The sequence below is a fragment of the Culicoides brevitarsis genome, chromosome 2, assembly GCF_036172545.1.
Source record: "Culicoides brevitarsis isolate CSIRO-B50_1 chromosome 2, AGI_CSIRO_Cbre_v1, whole genome shotgun sequence".
Taxonomy (NCBI): domain Eukaryota; kingdom Metazoa; phylum Arthropoda; class Insecta; order Diptera; family Ceratopogonidae; genus Culicoides; species Culicoides brevitarsis.
The window spans coordinates 42,346,351-42,364,792 of record NC_087086.1 but is presented as its reverse complement, the minus strand read 5'-3'; the positions used below and the strand labels follow the sequence as shown (position 1 = coordinate 42,364,792).

The following is an 18,442-nucleotide window of genomic DNA, read 5'->3' as shown; positions in this document are numbered from 1 at the left end:
GGATTTGAAAGTCCCATTGCGAATGTTGATCGGGTCGAATTTCATCCCAAGCCGTATTTCGTTTGAAATTTTCATTCCGTTAAACCTGTATGGGAGAGAAGAAACACGAAAAATATCGTCATCAAGCAATAAATTGTAGAAAAAAATTACATCTTGTATCCCGCTAAGTTTATCAATGAACAATTTACCTTTCACTCTGACAAAAACATTCATTCATAAGAAGAATTTTTGACTTAACCTTGTATTTATTACACCTCAAAATAAAAAAAAAGTTATGAATGAAAAATTTCTCATTAATGTTATCGTTTATGCAAGCATTTATAAAATATTATGTTCAACAACATGTACAACATTCATTTTTTTATTATTTAATTTGTTTTTTTTTTATTAACAAAAAAATCTGTTTTCTTTTTCTTGATTATTATTATTCGACTTTTTTTGTTGAATGTTGTTTAAATTCAATCACACACTCGAGCAACAAATTGATTGATGATTAACAACCAAACAAGTTATTGATTTACATGATTATTTGATTTAAATTTAAACAAAATTATTTTTTTTTGCATTTTTTTGTTTTCAACTCAATTTGAAATATGATGATACATGATCACCATTTCAATTTAGCTCAAAAGAAACAAAACGATCAATGAATCGAAAAACGTTTAAATTAAGACATGTAACAAATTTGAAATTTGGATGTAATACGACAGGTTTCAATTTAAATTGAGAAATCAATCAAAAAAAATAAGTAATGATGGTTTCTTCTTGTCGCTAATTCCGTTAATTCCTTCCTGGCAGGTAATTTATTGTCAAGAATGCGGGTTGTGTCACCTGTTAAAAAAGTGTTAATGTTCCTGTTAAGTGTTTCCTGTCTAATGTTGACCTTTGATGCTGGTTATTATTTCGCATTTCCCCTTTCTCATGACTTTTTGAAGATATTCTCTTGTCTGAAGAAGAATTTTTTACGTTTAATGTTTCTTTGTTACCTAAAAATAAAAAAAGAAGATTAATTGTTATTCAAATAATGAACAATGAACTCACACACGATGATCTAAACGTTTTTTTTTTTTAGTTAGACCTCCGAAAAATTTTATTATATTAAATTTAATTCGTGTATTAAAGACATACTCCATAAATTTTAAAATATACAAATATCCTCCGGAAAAAACATGCGGCAAATAATGCAATTGAAAACCAAACACCGCGAGTGTATGTATGTGTGTGCAATTAGCCAATAAATTACTCAGCCAAAAAATTGAATTATTTTCCCTCGTGTGCGCGATATATCGATAGGTATCGCGTAATGCAGTGTTTTATATAGCATAGATGAAAATATAAACCAACATTGACCGACCAACCATATTATTATTATGATCAACATACAACATATATACACGAAACATGCAACTAACAGACAACAACAAAATTAAATTGAATTTGGCAGTGAATGGTCATTTTGCTGCAATTATTATCTTCTGTGTTGTTTGTTATGAATTTTCAATTGGGAGCAATAAATTTTCCAAATGCTCGTGTGTGTGTTTGTTTTCATGTATATTTATTTATTTTAATTATTTTTCGGCATCGTTCGACAATTGTTGGGTTATGTTATCGTGGTCAATTCATTAGAGACCATTTTTTGAAAAGAAAAAAGTTTTTTTTTTCAATTTTTCGGTAACATCAGAACCATCATCATTAATTATTTATTTATTTTTCTGCAACAACAAGAAAATAAAGAATCTTTATTGGTTCTCAAGTCAAGTCATTCGTCAATAAAATGGCTGTTTTGTCAAATACAATGCTCTGTTCAATCATGTCAATGTCGTCGACGGATGAAGAAAATCTTTTAATTGTCTGTTTTGTATATAAAATGCCATAAAAAGTAATCAAGAAAGACGACGACAATTTTTTTATGAAGATTATTGTTCGTTTGTCTTTTTTTTTGTAACATGGGAGCAATCAAGTTCTATCTTAATTTTTCATTGGATTTCATTTTGATATTTATTCATTATTATAAAAAAAAATAATTTATAAGGAATCTTTTCTCTCGTTCGCTTATTATTATTATACATGTACTGTGTCTCCATCACAAATTTATCAAAAAGCCATAAATCAATAAACATATATATGCAGTGCAGTAGATTTGGAGACTAACCAATAATATTTTAGCGAAATGTATCTTTCAGATGTAAACACATTTTCTTCTCTGTCGTTACTGCATACACACATGCATTTATTATCAACGGATAATAAAACAAAATAATATAAGATATAGAAGACTGATTACATTTTCTCATCATTTTATTAATAAATATTTGTATAGTATGTAGTTTGTGTCTGATCGTGTCACCTTTTTCACACGAGATGCCCTTTTGTCGAAAAGAAGTTTTTCTAATATTTTAAACGAACTTTACTTGATAATATAAACAACTCGTGTGAAATTTTTAATTAAATTTTTTTTTATATGAAATTAATTGAAAATTTCGGAAAAAATACGTAAAAAAATCCGTAAAAAATACGTAAAAAAATACAGATTTTTTTTTTGAATGTTATTTGTTGGTTTTGGTAACATACAAAATTTGACTTTCAAAAAAAAAAAAAAATTTTTTTCGTTTCATAAATAATTTTTCAATTTTGACATCCGGAACAAAAGTTTCAACTGTATCGAGTAAGATTTCTGCTTTCGCATGATTTTATTAAAATTTTTTAAATTTTATTTTTTTTCACTTTTCGATGAAAATCGTTTTATTTTATTTTTTCTTTTTAAAAATATAAGATTTTATAAGTTTAAGAATAACTTTTAACTTTTTTCAATATATATTAATATTTTTTTTTTCTTTCAATTTTTTTCAGAGTGAGAAGTATCATTTTCAAGGAAAAAAAATTAATGAAAATAATAAAATATTTGAAGTTCGTTGAAAAGTTTAGGATGACCTATCTTCAAACAGACCATCTCTGTGGTATGTAACTGATTTTATTAAATATTAAGAATAGATGCAAGTTAGATAGAATATGAGGGAACATCGGATAAAGACACACCAAGAAGAGAAAACATCGACCCATTATCGTTAAATATTATTTAATTTTAAGCAATTTAATATCTACAATTTACAAGATATGTGATGTGAAACACTTGTATCAACTCTTTGCTTACGAGAAATATTATGTACGAAACATCCATTAGTTAGTTAGAGGCTTATAATACTCGAGCGAGAGACGACAACACGCACAATATTTAGCCACACCTTTTCTATGCACCTTACAACATGTGTTGCTGCGAGACATGTCGTCGTTAAAGTGAATTAGAGAAATGCATTTGACATTTAAGAAAATCTATCGGGTGATCTGTCATAATTTCCCTCGTTATTAGATAGTTTTTGGGAATGTATGCTGATTAAGATCGACACTTATTATCGACTCAACGACAACGCATAATGAAATAATGCTCGTTAACTCCAAAATGAGTGCCATGTCACTCAAATTCTTACACATCGAAAAAAAAGTACAAAAAAAAAAAAGAAATTCATATCATTGTTGCTGCTTGCTATCATTGTAGCACATCAAATGCGTACGCAGCACTAAACCAATTATACTCTGATGATATTGTGCCTTCTTTTTCACTTCATATACCTTATACGTGACATACGTCCTTCGTATTGCACGAATCATACGCAAGGCAAGGCTTCTAAAGCAACAAGAGCAGATTGCTTGTTCTGCGCATTCAAAAGCCCATATAGCACATTCGTTCGTTCGTGCAATCGTCGTTTGTGTTGTGTAGACGAAAAATTTTGTGAATCTCGCGCGTTATACACTACCAGAAGGCAGCAGGCAGCAAACACACACTTTATAATAACATAACAAAAATATTCATTCAACAAGATCTGATTCAACAACGTTGCAGTACACGACGTACTTTTGCCAAGCAAATATCACTGTTTTGATACACGCGTAAATAAATATAAAAAAATTAAAATTTGAACAAAAAAATATCGCGCGAAATTGCGCGCTCCGAATGAAAATCGAAAAAAAAACGGTCAAGTGAAAAAATGAAAAAAATTAATTAAAAATAAAAAATCATGAAATAAAAAAAAATAATTAGCACGCATCTAACCGACACTCTTAATAAAAATTATTTAATAGCATAAAAAAATAATCATAACAATAAAAAAAAATAATTAGGAAATTAATATGCACATTATAAGAAGCATGTAAACTTCAAATATCGACGTTAACTGCATTTTTTATTTTATTTTTTTTTATATATAAAATAACAATAACAATAAATTAACGGTAAAATTGCGTGAATAAGTGCGAGACTAAAAAAAAAAATTATAAAAAATTGAGAGTGTAAGAAAATAGTGTTAAATTTAGTGCATTTTTCCTCGTCAAAAAAATCTTCAAGTTATTCAAAATTCCATCCTACATTAATTCACACCCGGTCCGTCATCATTTATAACAATATTTATCATCGTCATCATCTTCTTTCATACACTTCATGTTTTTTTAATTACTTGTAACATTATTACAATAATAATTTTGCTGTTGTCGTCGTTTTATTCGTCGACAATGTACGTACGATGTGTTCTACAAGCATTTCTGAATTAATTAATTAATTATTCATTAAAAAATGAGCTGAAAGTCTTAGACTTGCCTCTTGAGCATATGAACAATTTCTTATCATATACTTTATATTTACGCAAAAAGTAGTAAAAAACGACCGTTGTTGGTAATTAATCGATAAAATGTATATTTTTATTTTATGATCCGTGTTATTAATTATGAAAACACGCAATTTTTTGCCACTTGTCTTGAAAACTTGAAGATTTTTTATACATATATATTTTTTTTTCAAAATTATGAAAAATGAAAAAATGTTTTGAAATTTTGTTAGATCAAAAAAGAAAAGTACTTGCGAAAATGGATATTTCGGGTGTTCACGACGATTGGGAACATCAAGTGACGCCATTATTGCAAGATATGTCAAATTGTGCTCCATCGTCGAACGCAGCTTCTGTCTTGGCGGATCATCAACAACTTCAACATCACGACGACTATGCTTTTAACCCGGCAGAGGTAAGTTACTTGTTGCTCTCATCGATCACTTAACAAGTCCTTCTTATCAATCATCGAGGATTGTTATTTTTTGTTCTGCTTCACGTTCAAAAGGTCTGTTTACTCGACATACACACGAGAGACGAGAAAGAGTGTTATGTTTTACACCAGATTTCAATCAAACCCGTCACTAATTTTGTTTATTGTCTCTCTTTCCCCGTATCTCAAATCCATTTTGTGCTTGGCTTACGTGTTGCGATGCCATGATGGCTCGTTTGCCTTTTGTTTCTCGCATCGCAATGGGCCATCAATGGCAAACAGCTAAACAACGGCAGCGATATAAGCGCGTTATAGGCACTTTTATCACTCTTGTGAACTCCTGTCAATATAAGGTGACACTCAATGTGTGTTTTCTATCATGCAATATGTCTTGTTTTATCACGATATTCGGATATGAATCTCTCTCCCGTTCTCCGGGTGACAACTTGATGCACGAAATACATCAATCTTGCCGTCGATAAACACGAATTTCGAAAGAAAGCTCCAAGTTTCATAAATTAACTATTTAACGAGCCATTTACCTTCGTCGCTCGAAATTTTTTTATGGATAATTGAATTGTAAATTTTGACTCCTTGCGACAACATAATCCCAGCTGTCAAATATGAACCAAATAATATTCTAACGAAATGCATTAAAACGTGATTTATTGCGCTTTTATTGTGCACAAAACCCGTAGAATTTTTGCAACGTTGCACCCTCCTCTAATGCTTTGCATCACATTATAAATGTCCAAATATTGAACAAACATTCATTTTAATTTTTTTTTTCGAGTGTCGGAGCAATAAAAAATGCATTATTTTACCTGATTATTGTCCATTCAGTTTTTATCGCTTTATTAAGGGTCCGATTTTTTTTTATTATTTTTCAAAAATGCAATTCATCTAAATTCAGCCCAAAATGTGTTTTGATTTTTTTTTTGCGTGTGGTTTTTATGACTAAATTTTATTTATTTTCCGCAACTCCTTTTTTTGTGTGATGTTTTTATTTCAAGTGTCCTAACAAAACCACGAAAAATCATAAAATAAAAAAAAATCAACATCTGTCTCGTTTCTAACAAAACGCTATTATTGGCTATTTTATTTTGACATCTCACAATAAAAGGTAATTATGATGATGATGATACTAAATCAATAAAAAAAACTGGCAATAAAAAGTTTTTAGGGACATTTTTCGTGAACTTTGTTGTCTCGCTCGCTTAACTTCTGAACGACTTTAGTCTCGTTCAAGTGCATTGAAGTCATTTCATTTATTTTAAGAGCCAAAGTTATTATCGTTGTCATTAAGTGAAATGCCACGTATATATATTTTTTTTTTATTAGAAACCATTTAGAGCAATCAACATAGTTATGGGTCATCGTCAACGGTTGGTTGGCATCAATAAAAGTAACCGTTACTGTTGTTGAGGTTGAATGTTCCATAAAAGAGTCGTAACTTGTCCTTGCAAAAAATTCTGCAAAAAACAGAAAAAAGTGCAAATTATGTCAGTTTTCATAGCGATTATTGTATTTTAATTTTAAAAAACAACAACAACAAAATGGAATAATTAATTGTTTTTGTCAATCCTGTTTAATTTTAATTTTTTTTCGGAAAATTGTGTATTGCAAAAAAAAAACATTTAAATTGCTTTGCGTTGTTGCATAAGTAGGCAGCATTTAAATTGACACGTTTTTATTAACATAATTTTCGATTTTTTGCGTCATCGTATATACTTATTTATGCATAAATATATTTATTTATCATTATCATTGTGTGGAAATTTTAATCAATTATGCATTTTTTCTCGCTTATAAATAAAAAAATATCATTTCATAAATATTTGAAAATCCCAGTTCATCCACAAAAAACATGAAATTTTAATTTCGCTGCCAAATTTAACGCGTCATTTAGAAAATAATCCCGCGAAAGCCGCACACACACATCGGAAACGCGGAAAATCTGGATGCCATGGCACGAAAAAAAAACGGAAAAACCACTTAAATTTACCACAATAAAAACCATATGCGTGTCGGGCATGGCAGGACAACGATATAATTACACGTTTTGGTTTTAAAATATATTTGTGTGTATTAAATTGAATTTATTTATCATACACTTCAACGTTTGGATGAGAGCACGAGACGAGCTTTGGTCATGTTGGTTGTTGTCAGGAAGTATTTTGAGAGTAATTTTGTGGCTTTTTCGGTACTTTTTTTTAACATAAAGTAAGCCGAAATGTCACATCAAATCTGTGTTTGAGCTCACGCTCGTCGCACTTTTTTCATCCATTCATTCATAAAATCTTGAATGAATTGATATTTCCTGTTTATTTATTATTGCTTTATTTTTTTCTCACATCTTTTCTTTTTTTCTCTCTTACACACTTGACGCGATGCGATGCGAACCCATTCATAAAAAGAAAAGAAGAAACATTTATCAGCTATACACTCAAGCAGAGCAGGCAACGTGAACGAGAGAGAATTTGTATGCAAATAATAATAATTTATGATGATCATCATGATTAATAAAGTACCTGAAGTACGTTAGAGGAAAGATAGAATGTCAAATCAAATAACAATCACAGAAAAAAAAATCGAGGATTGATGATGAAGTCAATGAATATAAAAAAAGATAAACTGATCGCCATTAGATTAACATAAAAGATAAATTTTTGTCTCAACTTTATGTCAACATTAGCAACGAACCTCGACGAAAAGACGAGAAGGAAGAAATTTTTATGAATGAATCATGAAATCTATTTCCTAAAATTAACATTGAAAAAAAGTTCCCATAAAAAAAAAGTTATTTTTGTCAAAACTATCGTGACTCATGTTTGGTTAAAATGTGACCACATTTAATAATCTACAAATGCCACAAACACAAAAACTTTAAAAACGATTATCAGGCAAGCAAATAATTTGTTTGGTTCAGCGTTCGTACAAAACTTCTCCTTTTCGGTAGTAGTTCTTTTTTTATGACAGTGTAAAATTTTGTTTAATCCCTAAAGTTATTAAAATGTAAAGACATTAAAAAATTATCATTCAACGAGTAGTTTGATGATAAAATTTTCATGTTGATGAGAATATAAACAACTTGATAAGTTTTTAAACAAACAATTTTAATCCCTCTTTAAATTGTTTGAAATTTCACATTTTTGGCAAAGGGACAATTTTTCATCGAATTTCTTCAAGAGAGTGTGAATTTTGCAACCATCATGAAAAAATTGAAGGTAATTACTCCATTAAAGCAATTTATTTACTGCAATGCACGCAAAGCCCTCAACCCATGATGAGTGAATATCTGATCGATGCGATGCGAAAATTACTTAAAAAAATTATTTCATCAGCCATATTTTTTATTTTTTTGCATTTCTTTCAGTGATCGCATTACTTTTTGTTTTTTAGCATTCATGATAGACTTGTTCTTTATTTTTTCTTCGAATCATGATTCTCTGCCAATCAAGACGGAGACGAAGTAGGCAAACACCGTTTATTTTTTGCACGATTTTCAAATTTAACACAAAAAAGACATGGCATCGATTGATCACTCTCTGTGCTTCTGCTATTTTACTTACTTTTTTTTCTGCACTCGTGAAATAATAAAAATAATGAGAGGCAAAACAACGAGGAGAGTAATGAATGGGGCAATTAGCATTCAAAAGTGCGTGTCTGTGTGTTACTTGTTTTGCTTAAAATAATTAGATATAATTGAACATCGTCCATTACAACGACGACGACGATGATGGCGAATGTTATGAAAATCTTCTAGTTGTTTATGTTCATAACTAACATCAATTATATTATTATTTTTCGAAATTATGAATATGAAAAAGAAAGACAGGCAAAAATTATACGAAAAAAAAAACAATGGTAATTATCTATTTTTTTTGTTTCTTAACCAATTTTTTTTAAAACAAATGGATTTGAGTCCTAATCCTCTTAAACTCTTGAACATTACAGAATGGCTTGGCGCCATGCACGACAACTAAAGAAGACGTAACACACAAAAAAAAAACAAACCAATCAACTCTACTTAATCTTATTATTCAACAATTGACATGCAAACGTGAAAACATGGAACGAAGATATCCTAAATTGATATAAAAAACAGCAATAACACTGTGTGTGAATTGTCAAAGAAATGGTACTCGATACAAAAGTATATCATTCTAAACTGTGTGAACTGAACACATAATAACTTTTCTCTTCTGCTCTTGTAGGAGATGCTCTTCTCATAGCTCGTTGTTGTATTTGTTTGTTGTCATCATCGTCTTTTTTATATTCTTCGCTTTTTTTCCTATTTTATGTGTGAGCTATTTTATTTATTATTATTTCACTGTTGCTTCGTTTTTTATGCGATATCTATATTGGACATAAAAAAAATGAATGAGATCGTAAAAAAAATGATGAAAAAAGGGATAACAAGAAAATGATGAAAATTTGTCGAAAGCGTCTCATAATGTCGCAATACATTGTTGCTCATAGTTTTTTTTTCCTTTTTTTTAATCCATAAAAGGTTGAAACTTCAATCACATACCAATCCAAACGAACTTTATTTATAAATAGAACGCCTTTGTATTTAATAACGCGTTGCTCTGATTTGATTTATGTTTGTTTTATTTACCGATGCGTTGTTTGAAGAACGGGCGGCGCGGTTTCTTTCATGCCATCTACAACACTCACTTATCAACACACACATTTTTGTCATCAAAACAAATAATGAGCCTCGGGCTTGCTTTCAACCACACAGAAAACTCGATTTTTTTCGGTTGGTTATTAAGTATTGATACAACATGAAAAAATATCATAAAAAATTATTTTATCACTTCTAATTACTTCGGTTTGTGGATTGATAATGGTGTCATATTTGATCAGATAAGCTCCGTAAGTGATTACTTGCGAGTAAATTGAATTGTTGAAAATGTTCTGTGAAGGAGAACGAAGTTTCTTCGGAAGTAAAAATTTATAAAAAAACGACAAAGAAGCGCCAGTCTCTCACATAAAAAACATTTTTTCATAAGAAATTGAATTTTTTGTTCTACTGAATGAGGCATGACATAAATTTACTTCTTGAAGAATTTCTCAAACGTAAATCATTTTTTGTTCCTCACTCCTATAATTTGCCCATATATTTTTTTTTGTATTCTTCTTCGTTGAAGCAAAAAATGGGCAAATAAATACAAAAGAAACACTTTTTTTTATTACCAACTGACTTTTAAATGATACTTTTGTATAACAACTGCATTTTTTTTTGCTTTCGACTACTGTTTAACTAACTCTTTTATTTCTTGCATATTATAAAAAATTAGCGTTAAACTATTTTTTTGTTATTTATGGCTCACTCTTTTTATTGTTTGTTTGTTTTGTTAAAGCGAGAGATTGTAAAGTAAAATAGAAAGGAGGACATAACAGGGCATGAAAACACATAGTTGTGGCATGTTGCTCTTGTTATTCTTTTTATTGTTGTTAAAAGTGTCTTAATGACGATTCCAAACCCAAATTTCTCGCTATTTCGAAGACATTCGACGTACGAGGATCATTAATCATTTTTGGTCTCTTTTTTTGCTTGATATTCGAGGGTACCTTCTCTGAAATAGATGTCTCAGATGTCCTGTTTAGATTAATTGTCATATTTCTATAAAAACGAACGAATTTCCTCGGAATGAATTTATATCGCAAACAGATTCTTCTTTTTATTCTTCGTTTTTGTTATTATTAAGAATGTTGCTGTCATTGAGTGGTGTCAACTTATTTATTATTATGTTTCCTTTGTTACAATTTTTATTGTTATTGGCGCTTGTATATGGACCTCACATTGCGGAGATGTTCTATTTTTATTATTTCTTTATGTAATTGAGATATTTTTATAACGCCATCAAGTCAAGTGTTTTGAATCGGAATCGGAAGTGATCCAAATGGATGTTGGATTGAAATTTTTAGAGGTAATAAAAGTCATAATTTTGTGTTTATTTGACAAGAAAAATGAACTTTGGCTTGATTTTTGTGTTCGAAAAGGTCAACGAAATGAAAACGTTTTTCAGCTCCTCAAATATTTATGAAAGAAAAAAGATAAAAAAAAAATATTTATGTCACAACTCATTTTTTTTAAACATCCGTTTGTGAGTCATGTTTCCGATCCAATGTCGAACATAACAATCACAGTAATCAGTCAATCACCAAAAGAAGTACCCGAAAATTGAATCACGGCAAAAGAAGCCGAAAAATTACTTTGATTACTTTTCGGTGTCTATCTGTTACCGATATTTATTTATTTATTTAGATAACGCAAAGTAATTCATCATTTTTTTGGTTTTGAAAAAAAAATTTTTTTTTTATTCTTTTCACAATATTCAGTCAACAGAATATTTTTTTGTATTGCAATTATTATCAATTATCTGCACATTACATAATAATTGTAGAAAAATTGCTTTGGTCAGTATCATGTTGAATTGAGAAAGCATCAATTAGGCTGCTTCAAATTTTTTTCTATGTTTTGGGGAAAAACAAAAAAATTTCATCAAAAAGATCATTTTTGTTGTTTTTCCATATTTTTTCAAAATTTATAAAATAAATTTAGTTTTCAAGAATTTTTGTATTAAAAAACGAAATTTAACAATAATTTTCTTCTCTAAAAAATTTAAAAAAAAAATTTGTCAGTTATTTTTACGATTTTTTTTTGTTTAAATTTTTAATGTATTTAATCTTAATGTAGATAGCATCAAAACAACTAAAATATTCATTAATAGACAAAAATTGTTCAGATATTGGCATTTTGTATAAAAAAGTATTTCAAAACTATTTTTTTTTATTTTGCCCCATTTTGAAAAAAATCTTTTAAGACAAAAACATCGAAAAAAAGTTTTGAACGGCCTTACATATCTAAATAATTGCATCGACGTCGATGATGATGATGATGAGATTTAAAAGGTTTTTGCGAAACATCACAGAAATATCGTTCGTTGTCGCCTCAGCGTTCAGGTAGTAAAAAGTAAGGAAAACTTTCATTCAGAAAACATAAAATATTTTAATTCCTACATGCGACGGTAACGTTCTGTACAAACTACACACACAATAAATGTTTAGAATTAGACATGGTTTATGTGGTAAAAATTAGTTGTAAGCTGGATTTTAAATGTCTGGCAACAAACAACATTAATTTGGTTTTCAGGAGTATTGCGAAGAGAAGTGTGGTGCGGTTTAAAAGGATATACTCTATCTATCCAGAAGAGAAGATTGAATTGTCTTGATAATAAATATTTGAACTTTTATTTTTTTTTTGCCATGAAAACCGAGACAACCTGAAATCCCCTTGAATTTCGGAAATTTATCTCCAAAATACTTTTTGCCGTAAAGCAAGGAGGATTATTATCCTTTAATTGTCTTGTTTGCAATTAGATTGGATTTGGGAATTATCATCAAGTTTCAAGAGGAAGGCTTGCGATGTTATCAGTGATCGGGCGGGACTGTCTGATATCCATTAATGAATGGAGAAAAGGAGTTGTTCAGGTAAAATGAAAGAGTCAAGGATGATAAATGAACGAAATTGACAGAAATTCGTTTGAAAAATGGCACAAAATGATCGAACAACAAACAAATTTACTCAAATTTATCACCATTTAATTTGACATATTGTTCCATATTTTATTTATTCACTCCTGTTCTTGTCTCCTCAAAATAATGTATCAATAAATAAGTTTTGCGAGACCTTTTTCCCCCGTGTTCATCAACAAAACAAACCCCATCGGTAGTCGAAACAACATTCTTACATATAGCAAAACGACAAAATATTCGCATAATACCACAAAAAAATGTAAAAAGGATTACATAATAAACAAATAAACCGTTTGTAGCTTGCTTGTTCCACATATTTTTCATTTATTTTCCGAACACACATTCACTCTGCTGTCTGTCTGTCGTTCGTTGTCGCAACAGCAAAAAAAAAGGAAACAAGAACAATACCAACAACCTCCATTTCGACGACAATGAATATGATGAAAACGACGAGAAAAAAAAGAAAGGAATGGAAAAAGAGGAAAATGAGAGAGAGCTTAAATAATAACAACAACAACCATTTACGAAATTGTATACACTAAGCCCCATGTTTCCTTTTGTTGTTCGGTTGTATGTCGCTGCTCTACAAGAGACGAGCCGGTAACAGGATAAAAATTGGCTTGGAATACAAATGATAGTGACAAGTGTGTGTCTCTTTTGTCTGAAATGCCATAAAGAAAGAAAAAGGATGCATTGAAAAAAAAATTGATGAAAATCCGGGAAACCAATAATGTATCATATACTGCCTTCTACGTATATAACAATGGAGTAACATTCGAACTTTTAATAATATTACAATGTTCTACAATTCACAAGCAATAAAAGTGTCCTTTTACGAGCGAAATTTTCGTAAATTTCGTTATTTTGAAATTTTTGTGAAAAGTGACATCATCATCGTTTGGTTTCCAAACCAAAACTACCCTTTCGAGGGAAAATTGGAATCCCGCTACGCTGCGAATATAGATGGTCGACATGAATTGGGCATGCTCTGTTTAAGAGGTACTAGCTTCAACGTACACACGTACAAAACTCTCGAAGTAAAGTAATAAAACACCTCTTTATCTACAGCAACTCTACAGATCTGCCGTACAAGCGAGGCATTTTCGAAAAAATAACAACAAAAGTGTCACGGATCAGCTGTGTAAATGCTCTGATAATTCCCTCTCTTTCTGTCGTTCACATTGCATATTAAAATGACTCGTTTCGTACGTAGAGAAGTTCGAAAAGAGGCGTTTTTCAACATGAACAGCCCTCTTTTCAACATTAAAGATGCGCAGAAAGAGAGCTGGTTTCCCGAAATGAGTGGTCACGCAATTCAAGTTTTCATGGCACTCACAGAGGCGTAGCGTACGTCAAAAATTCTCGCTTCCTATTGGTGCGAAGACCTAAAAAGCGAACAAAAAAGAAGTATGAGCATGTACTGTGTCGTATAATTCATTCATAAAGATACCTGAACCTGTTTGCTGTACGATGATTTACTTTTTCGAATTCTCGCAACACGAGTTGCGCATGCATCGTACACGGGCCGCTGTGGCAAAACCAAAGAAAATATTGTTAGTTTGCTTTGAACGGTAACACAGTGCGCATCGTTGTTGACGCATATACTTCTCTAATTTAATTTTACAAAATTTTGCCGTGTTCTGTGTGTGCGGAATACGCGAACGAAAAATTGTAGAGATTTTTTTGACGTGCGCGCATATTGCATTGCATCATCGGGAAAAAGATGAAAATGTTGAAGGATCTGAAATAGAAAAAAAGAAAGTAATAATAAAAATAACAGAAAAAAGAGGAGAGAAAAAGTATACGAAGGATCATGTTTGACAATCATACTGAATGAAAGATAACACAAGATAAAAACGGAAAAAAGTGAAAAGCAACAACTCTCCGTATTGAAACACGAAGAAGAAGAAGTACAAAGTGAAAAGTTTTATATTGTTTTCCTTCCGGAAAAAATCACATTTGATTTTATTACTCTTATATACCTCTTGAATTTTTGTTCGAGATACGGATTGTACAACGACGATGACAAGATTAAGGAAAGTGAAAAAAGTCCTCAGATAAAAATTTAAAAGTTATCAAACTTTTGTCGTCGGACAAATAAAAATTTGAAATAATAATTATTTGAAATAAACCAATTTGCTAAATTATGACTTAGAAGGACTGAAAGAGTAGTTGACATTGAATTGCATCAAATAAGCATTAAACATTATAAAAAAGATACAAAAACAAATAAAAAAAATTAATTGTGATAAAAAAAATTACTACTAAATTAATTAATTAATTAAAAATATAAATTAGTGTAAAATATGGCAGCGTATGCTCAATTCGGATATTCATATCCGTCGGCTAGTCAAGTAAGTACAACTATAAAATTAATCAATATCAATAACATATACAAAGGGTTGCAAATATACTTTACTTTAAAATTCGTAAAAAAATATTTCATTGAAAAGTTCGTCTTTTGATGACTTGAGATAAAAAAAATCTCCTCCCCAGAAGCTGTTTCATCCTCTTGTCTGCTTCGATTCAAGTTACGAGCTCATCATGTTATTTTACGACTTTGATTAAACAGATTTCCCGTCTTGTCGCGTTTTTGCTGTACAAACCTGTAAATATAAATAAAGAAAACAAGCCTTAATGCTAAACATATTAAAATAATATAATAATAATTTTTAACGATAAAAATTATCTTTTTATAATATCAGACCATTTTTATTAAAAATATAAAAAGTTCTCGCCACAAAGAACGCAGTAGCGAAACCTGTAAAATTTATGGACTGTTTTGTATTTATGTGATGTTAACATTTTTAGTTCTTGTATATCATATCACATTATGGAAAAAGGAAAAAAAACTAAAAATTAATATGCAAAATTTGTAGAGGAGACTTTGCTTGAGGCGTTTCAAGCAAACGATATGATATGATGGCGATGCATTAATTACCATAGACGACCCTCGTCAACTTCTGTTTCTCGAACGATTCCGATATGATCCTCGAACTTGTTTTTTTCTTTGCTTCAAATTGCAGTCAGAAGCACATTCAAGTGCGTAATAATAATAATAAAATTAAAATTCGATTAAAATTATTTTCATTCCTCCGAAATATTATAAAATTTATGAAAATTATCATAATTACTTACCAGCGAGCGAGCGACGAAGGAAAAATGATAACCATCGATAATTTTTTGCACATTCCTGTCTGTCGTTCTTAAAGGTGCACCAAAATTACTGAACACGACACGGAGAGATTTAATCAAATTTCAAAAATTTTTGTAAAAATTAAGTCTATCTCATTTTCTTCTCCTCCTCCATGAAAAAAAAATTTTTTTTTTTCGATATAAACATCATCATCATTGCTACTGAAATGATATCCATGACGAAATTATTCGATACAACCCATTTTATTCGCAACATTTTATAAGAAGAAAATGTCCGAAGGGGTCAGAATCTTATCGAGACCGAAACATCACAAATAAAAAAGAAACGATCGAGACACGGTTCCTCCCTCGAAAAATTTAAAATAATAATATCAATTTTTTTTCGCGTTTTTTTATACAAAAAATGACATAATGAGGCATTTTTATATCGCAAACCAACGAATGGCTTCTGGGCGATTTGAACGAATCATCAGTTGCTGTTATTTATTTTTTGTTTCACAGTCACCGTTTTAACTTTTTTTTTCGTGTAAGATAATGACTCTTATACAGTGGCAAAGAGATGACATGATAATTGTTGGTCTCGCTTCAAAAGAGACGAAAATGGCGAATGTCTTTCCAGATTTTGAGCATTTCGAGTCAAATCTGAAAAAAAGAAAAAAAAATTAGTAAAAATGTAAAAATTCCTTTCTCATAATTATTTGAACGAACGAATTATTATGCAACCGAAAATATTTTCATGCACTCGTTCCCTACTCGAAATATTTTTTCCTATTTTTATGTGAATATATTTCATTCACCGGCAAATAAATAAAAAAAAACTTTATAATATCTCAATTTCAAGTCAATATTATGTTATTCCACGCAACCCTCGGTTGTTGAGTCAATTTATCATAAAAATTTTTATACGATTTTAATGTAGAAACAGACAAATTAATCATCAACAAACAAAAAAAAACAATAGAAATGCACAGAAAAAATTATCAATAAAAAAAGTTGAAATATTTTCACCGTAAGAAGTAAAAACAAATAAATTAAAGTTTGGTATTTATTTTCCGTCATCATCATCCTTGTTATTTCTCTTGGTGCACTCCATACGAAAAAAGCATTTGACAGAATTTGACAAAAAACGTTCCAATTTTCGAAATAATTTCTGAAGCAGCAACAAGAAATGACTTTAAATATGAATGTCATGCAGCGCCGCATGACAATGAATGCCTAATAATGCTTATGTATGTGATAAATGTGTTTTGTTTGGCTTTTTTTTTTGTTGTTGTTGTGTCGTTTGGCATTGTTGTTTATAAATATATGTGAGATGGATCGATGTGTGTTTAATTTTATTTTTATGTATTTTTCTTTTACTCCTTTGAAAAGAGTCGTACTTCAACAAAAAAAGTGAATGATTCGATTATTTATTTTATTATGTGAGTTTTTACCCGGAGAAAAATACGAAGAATGGAAGTGAATTAGCTTCCATGACAACAATTTAAAAGAAATAATTTTTTTTGTACAAAAAATCAAGAATGACGAACACAATCAATGAACACCACAGGGACGGACAATTAAACTTCTTAAGTTAAGTCATTTACTCCGATGATTGACGATCCAAAATTATTGCTGTTTTTTTTTTCGCAACAATCTGGACATTTTTTCACAAAAATTTGGAATATTGCAAAAAAAATTTCAGTTGATGTGAATTAATTTATTAGTTTTCGGAGGAATTGAGGCGTCATGTGTTCCGACTCATTAATTAAAATGAAAAAAAAATAAAAACAAGAAGAAGTCTTAATCAAAAGAAAGTCCTTTGGGACTTTTTTTGTATTTCAAACGAACAAAAATTCCACTAAATCTGATAAAAAAAATGTTTGAAGCACGTTGCGCATGTGTCTAATGTAATATTTTATAAATATACAAAAATATTTTTAAATATAAAGAAATATGACAACAAAAAATAATCCAAATGTAATTAATTACCGCATAAAACATAAATATTCCTGTATCTCGTTCGGTCTTTCTCTCGCGCGTTTTGTTTTGTTTCTCGTAGTGTATATGACAAAACAACGAAAGGAACGACAACATCTTGGTATATTCTTAAAGTAAGGGTAAGCTGTATAAATTGGGACTCAGACTCATTATTATAAACGAATTGATTCATAAATTTCATTCAATATTTCTTCAGGTGTTTCTTTTCGAACATTTTTTACGTTTGTCATTTCGTAAAAATGCGCTCAAGTAATTTTTTTTTTAAAAGAAACGATTAACGAAACAAAAGTCCGATAATAATTCTTGCTTTATTAATAAATATTTTGTCGTTATTTGAATAAACACAACATTAAAATGTTAAGAAAGCAGCGCGTCAAGAGAAGACAAATAGTTTGTCCCGAACAAATAAACACACCAACGAAAAAAATGTATGATAGACAAATCTATTATTATCAACCGACACTACAATCGGACACACTTATTAATAATATAATTGATAATAATCTTTTAAATATACAAATAAATATTTATCTACCGTGTCGTTCCTCTATCTGTTCTGTATACTCGAATAAATATTTTGTATGAATGATGTTCATTCATTCATTACGATTAAACTTTTTTTTCTTCATTTCTCTTCGTCCGATTATTATTATTAATAATTCTAATAAAA

The 18,442-nt window shown here is 29.9% G+C and overlaps 1 protein-coding gene across 2 annotated transcripts in view; it reads left to right on the top strand.

Annotated features, from left to right (window-relative positions):
* Positions 1-4,298: 4,298 nt before the first annotated feature.
* Positions 4,299-18,442, top strand: part of LOC134831411 (homeobox protein araucan-like) — a 28,792-nt gene continuing 14,648 nt past the window's right edge. The window contains exons 1-2 of one of the 2 annotated variants that reach the window (XM_063845137.1): positions 4,299-4,344; positions 4,889-5,070. In XM_063845137.1, the coding sequence (XP_063701207.1) occupies positions 4,915-5,070 (156 nt within the window). In that variant the 5' untranslated portion in view covers positions 4,299-4,344; positions 4,889-4,914. Of the gene's footprint in view, positions 4,345-4,888; positions 5,071-14,868; positions 14,991-18,442 lie in introns of those variants that run through there. The other variant, XM_063845138.1, reaches the window with a different exon arrangement.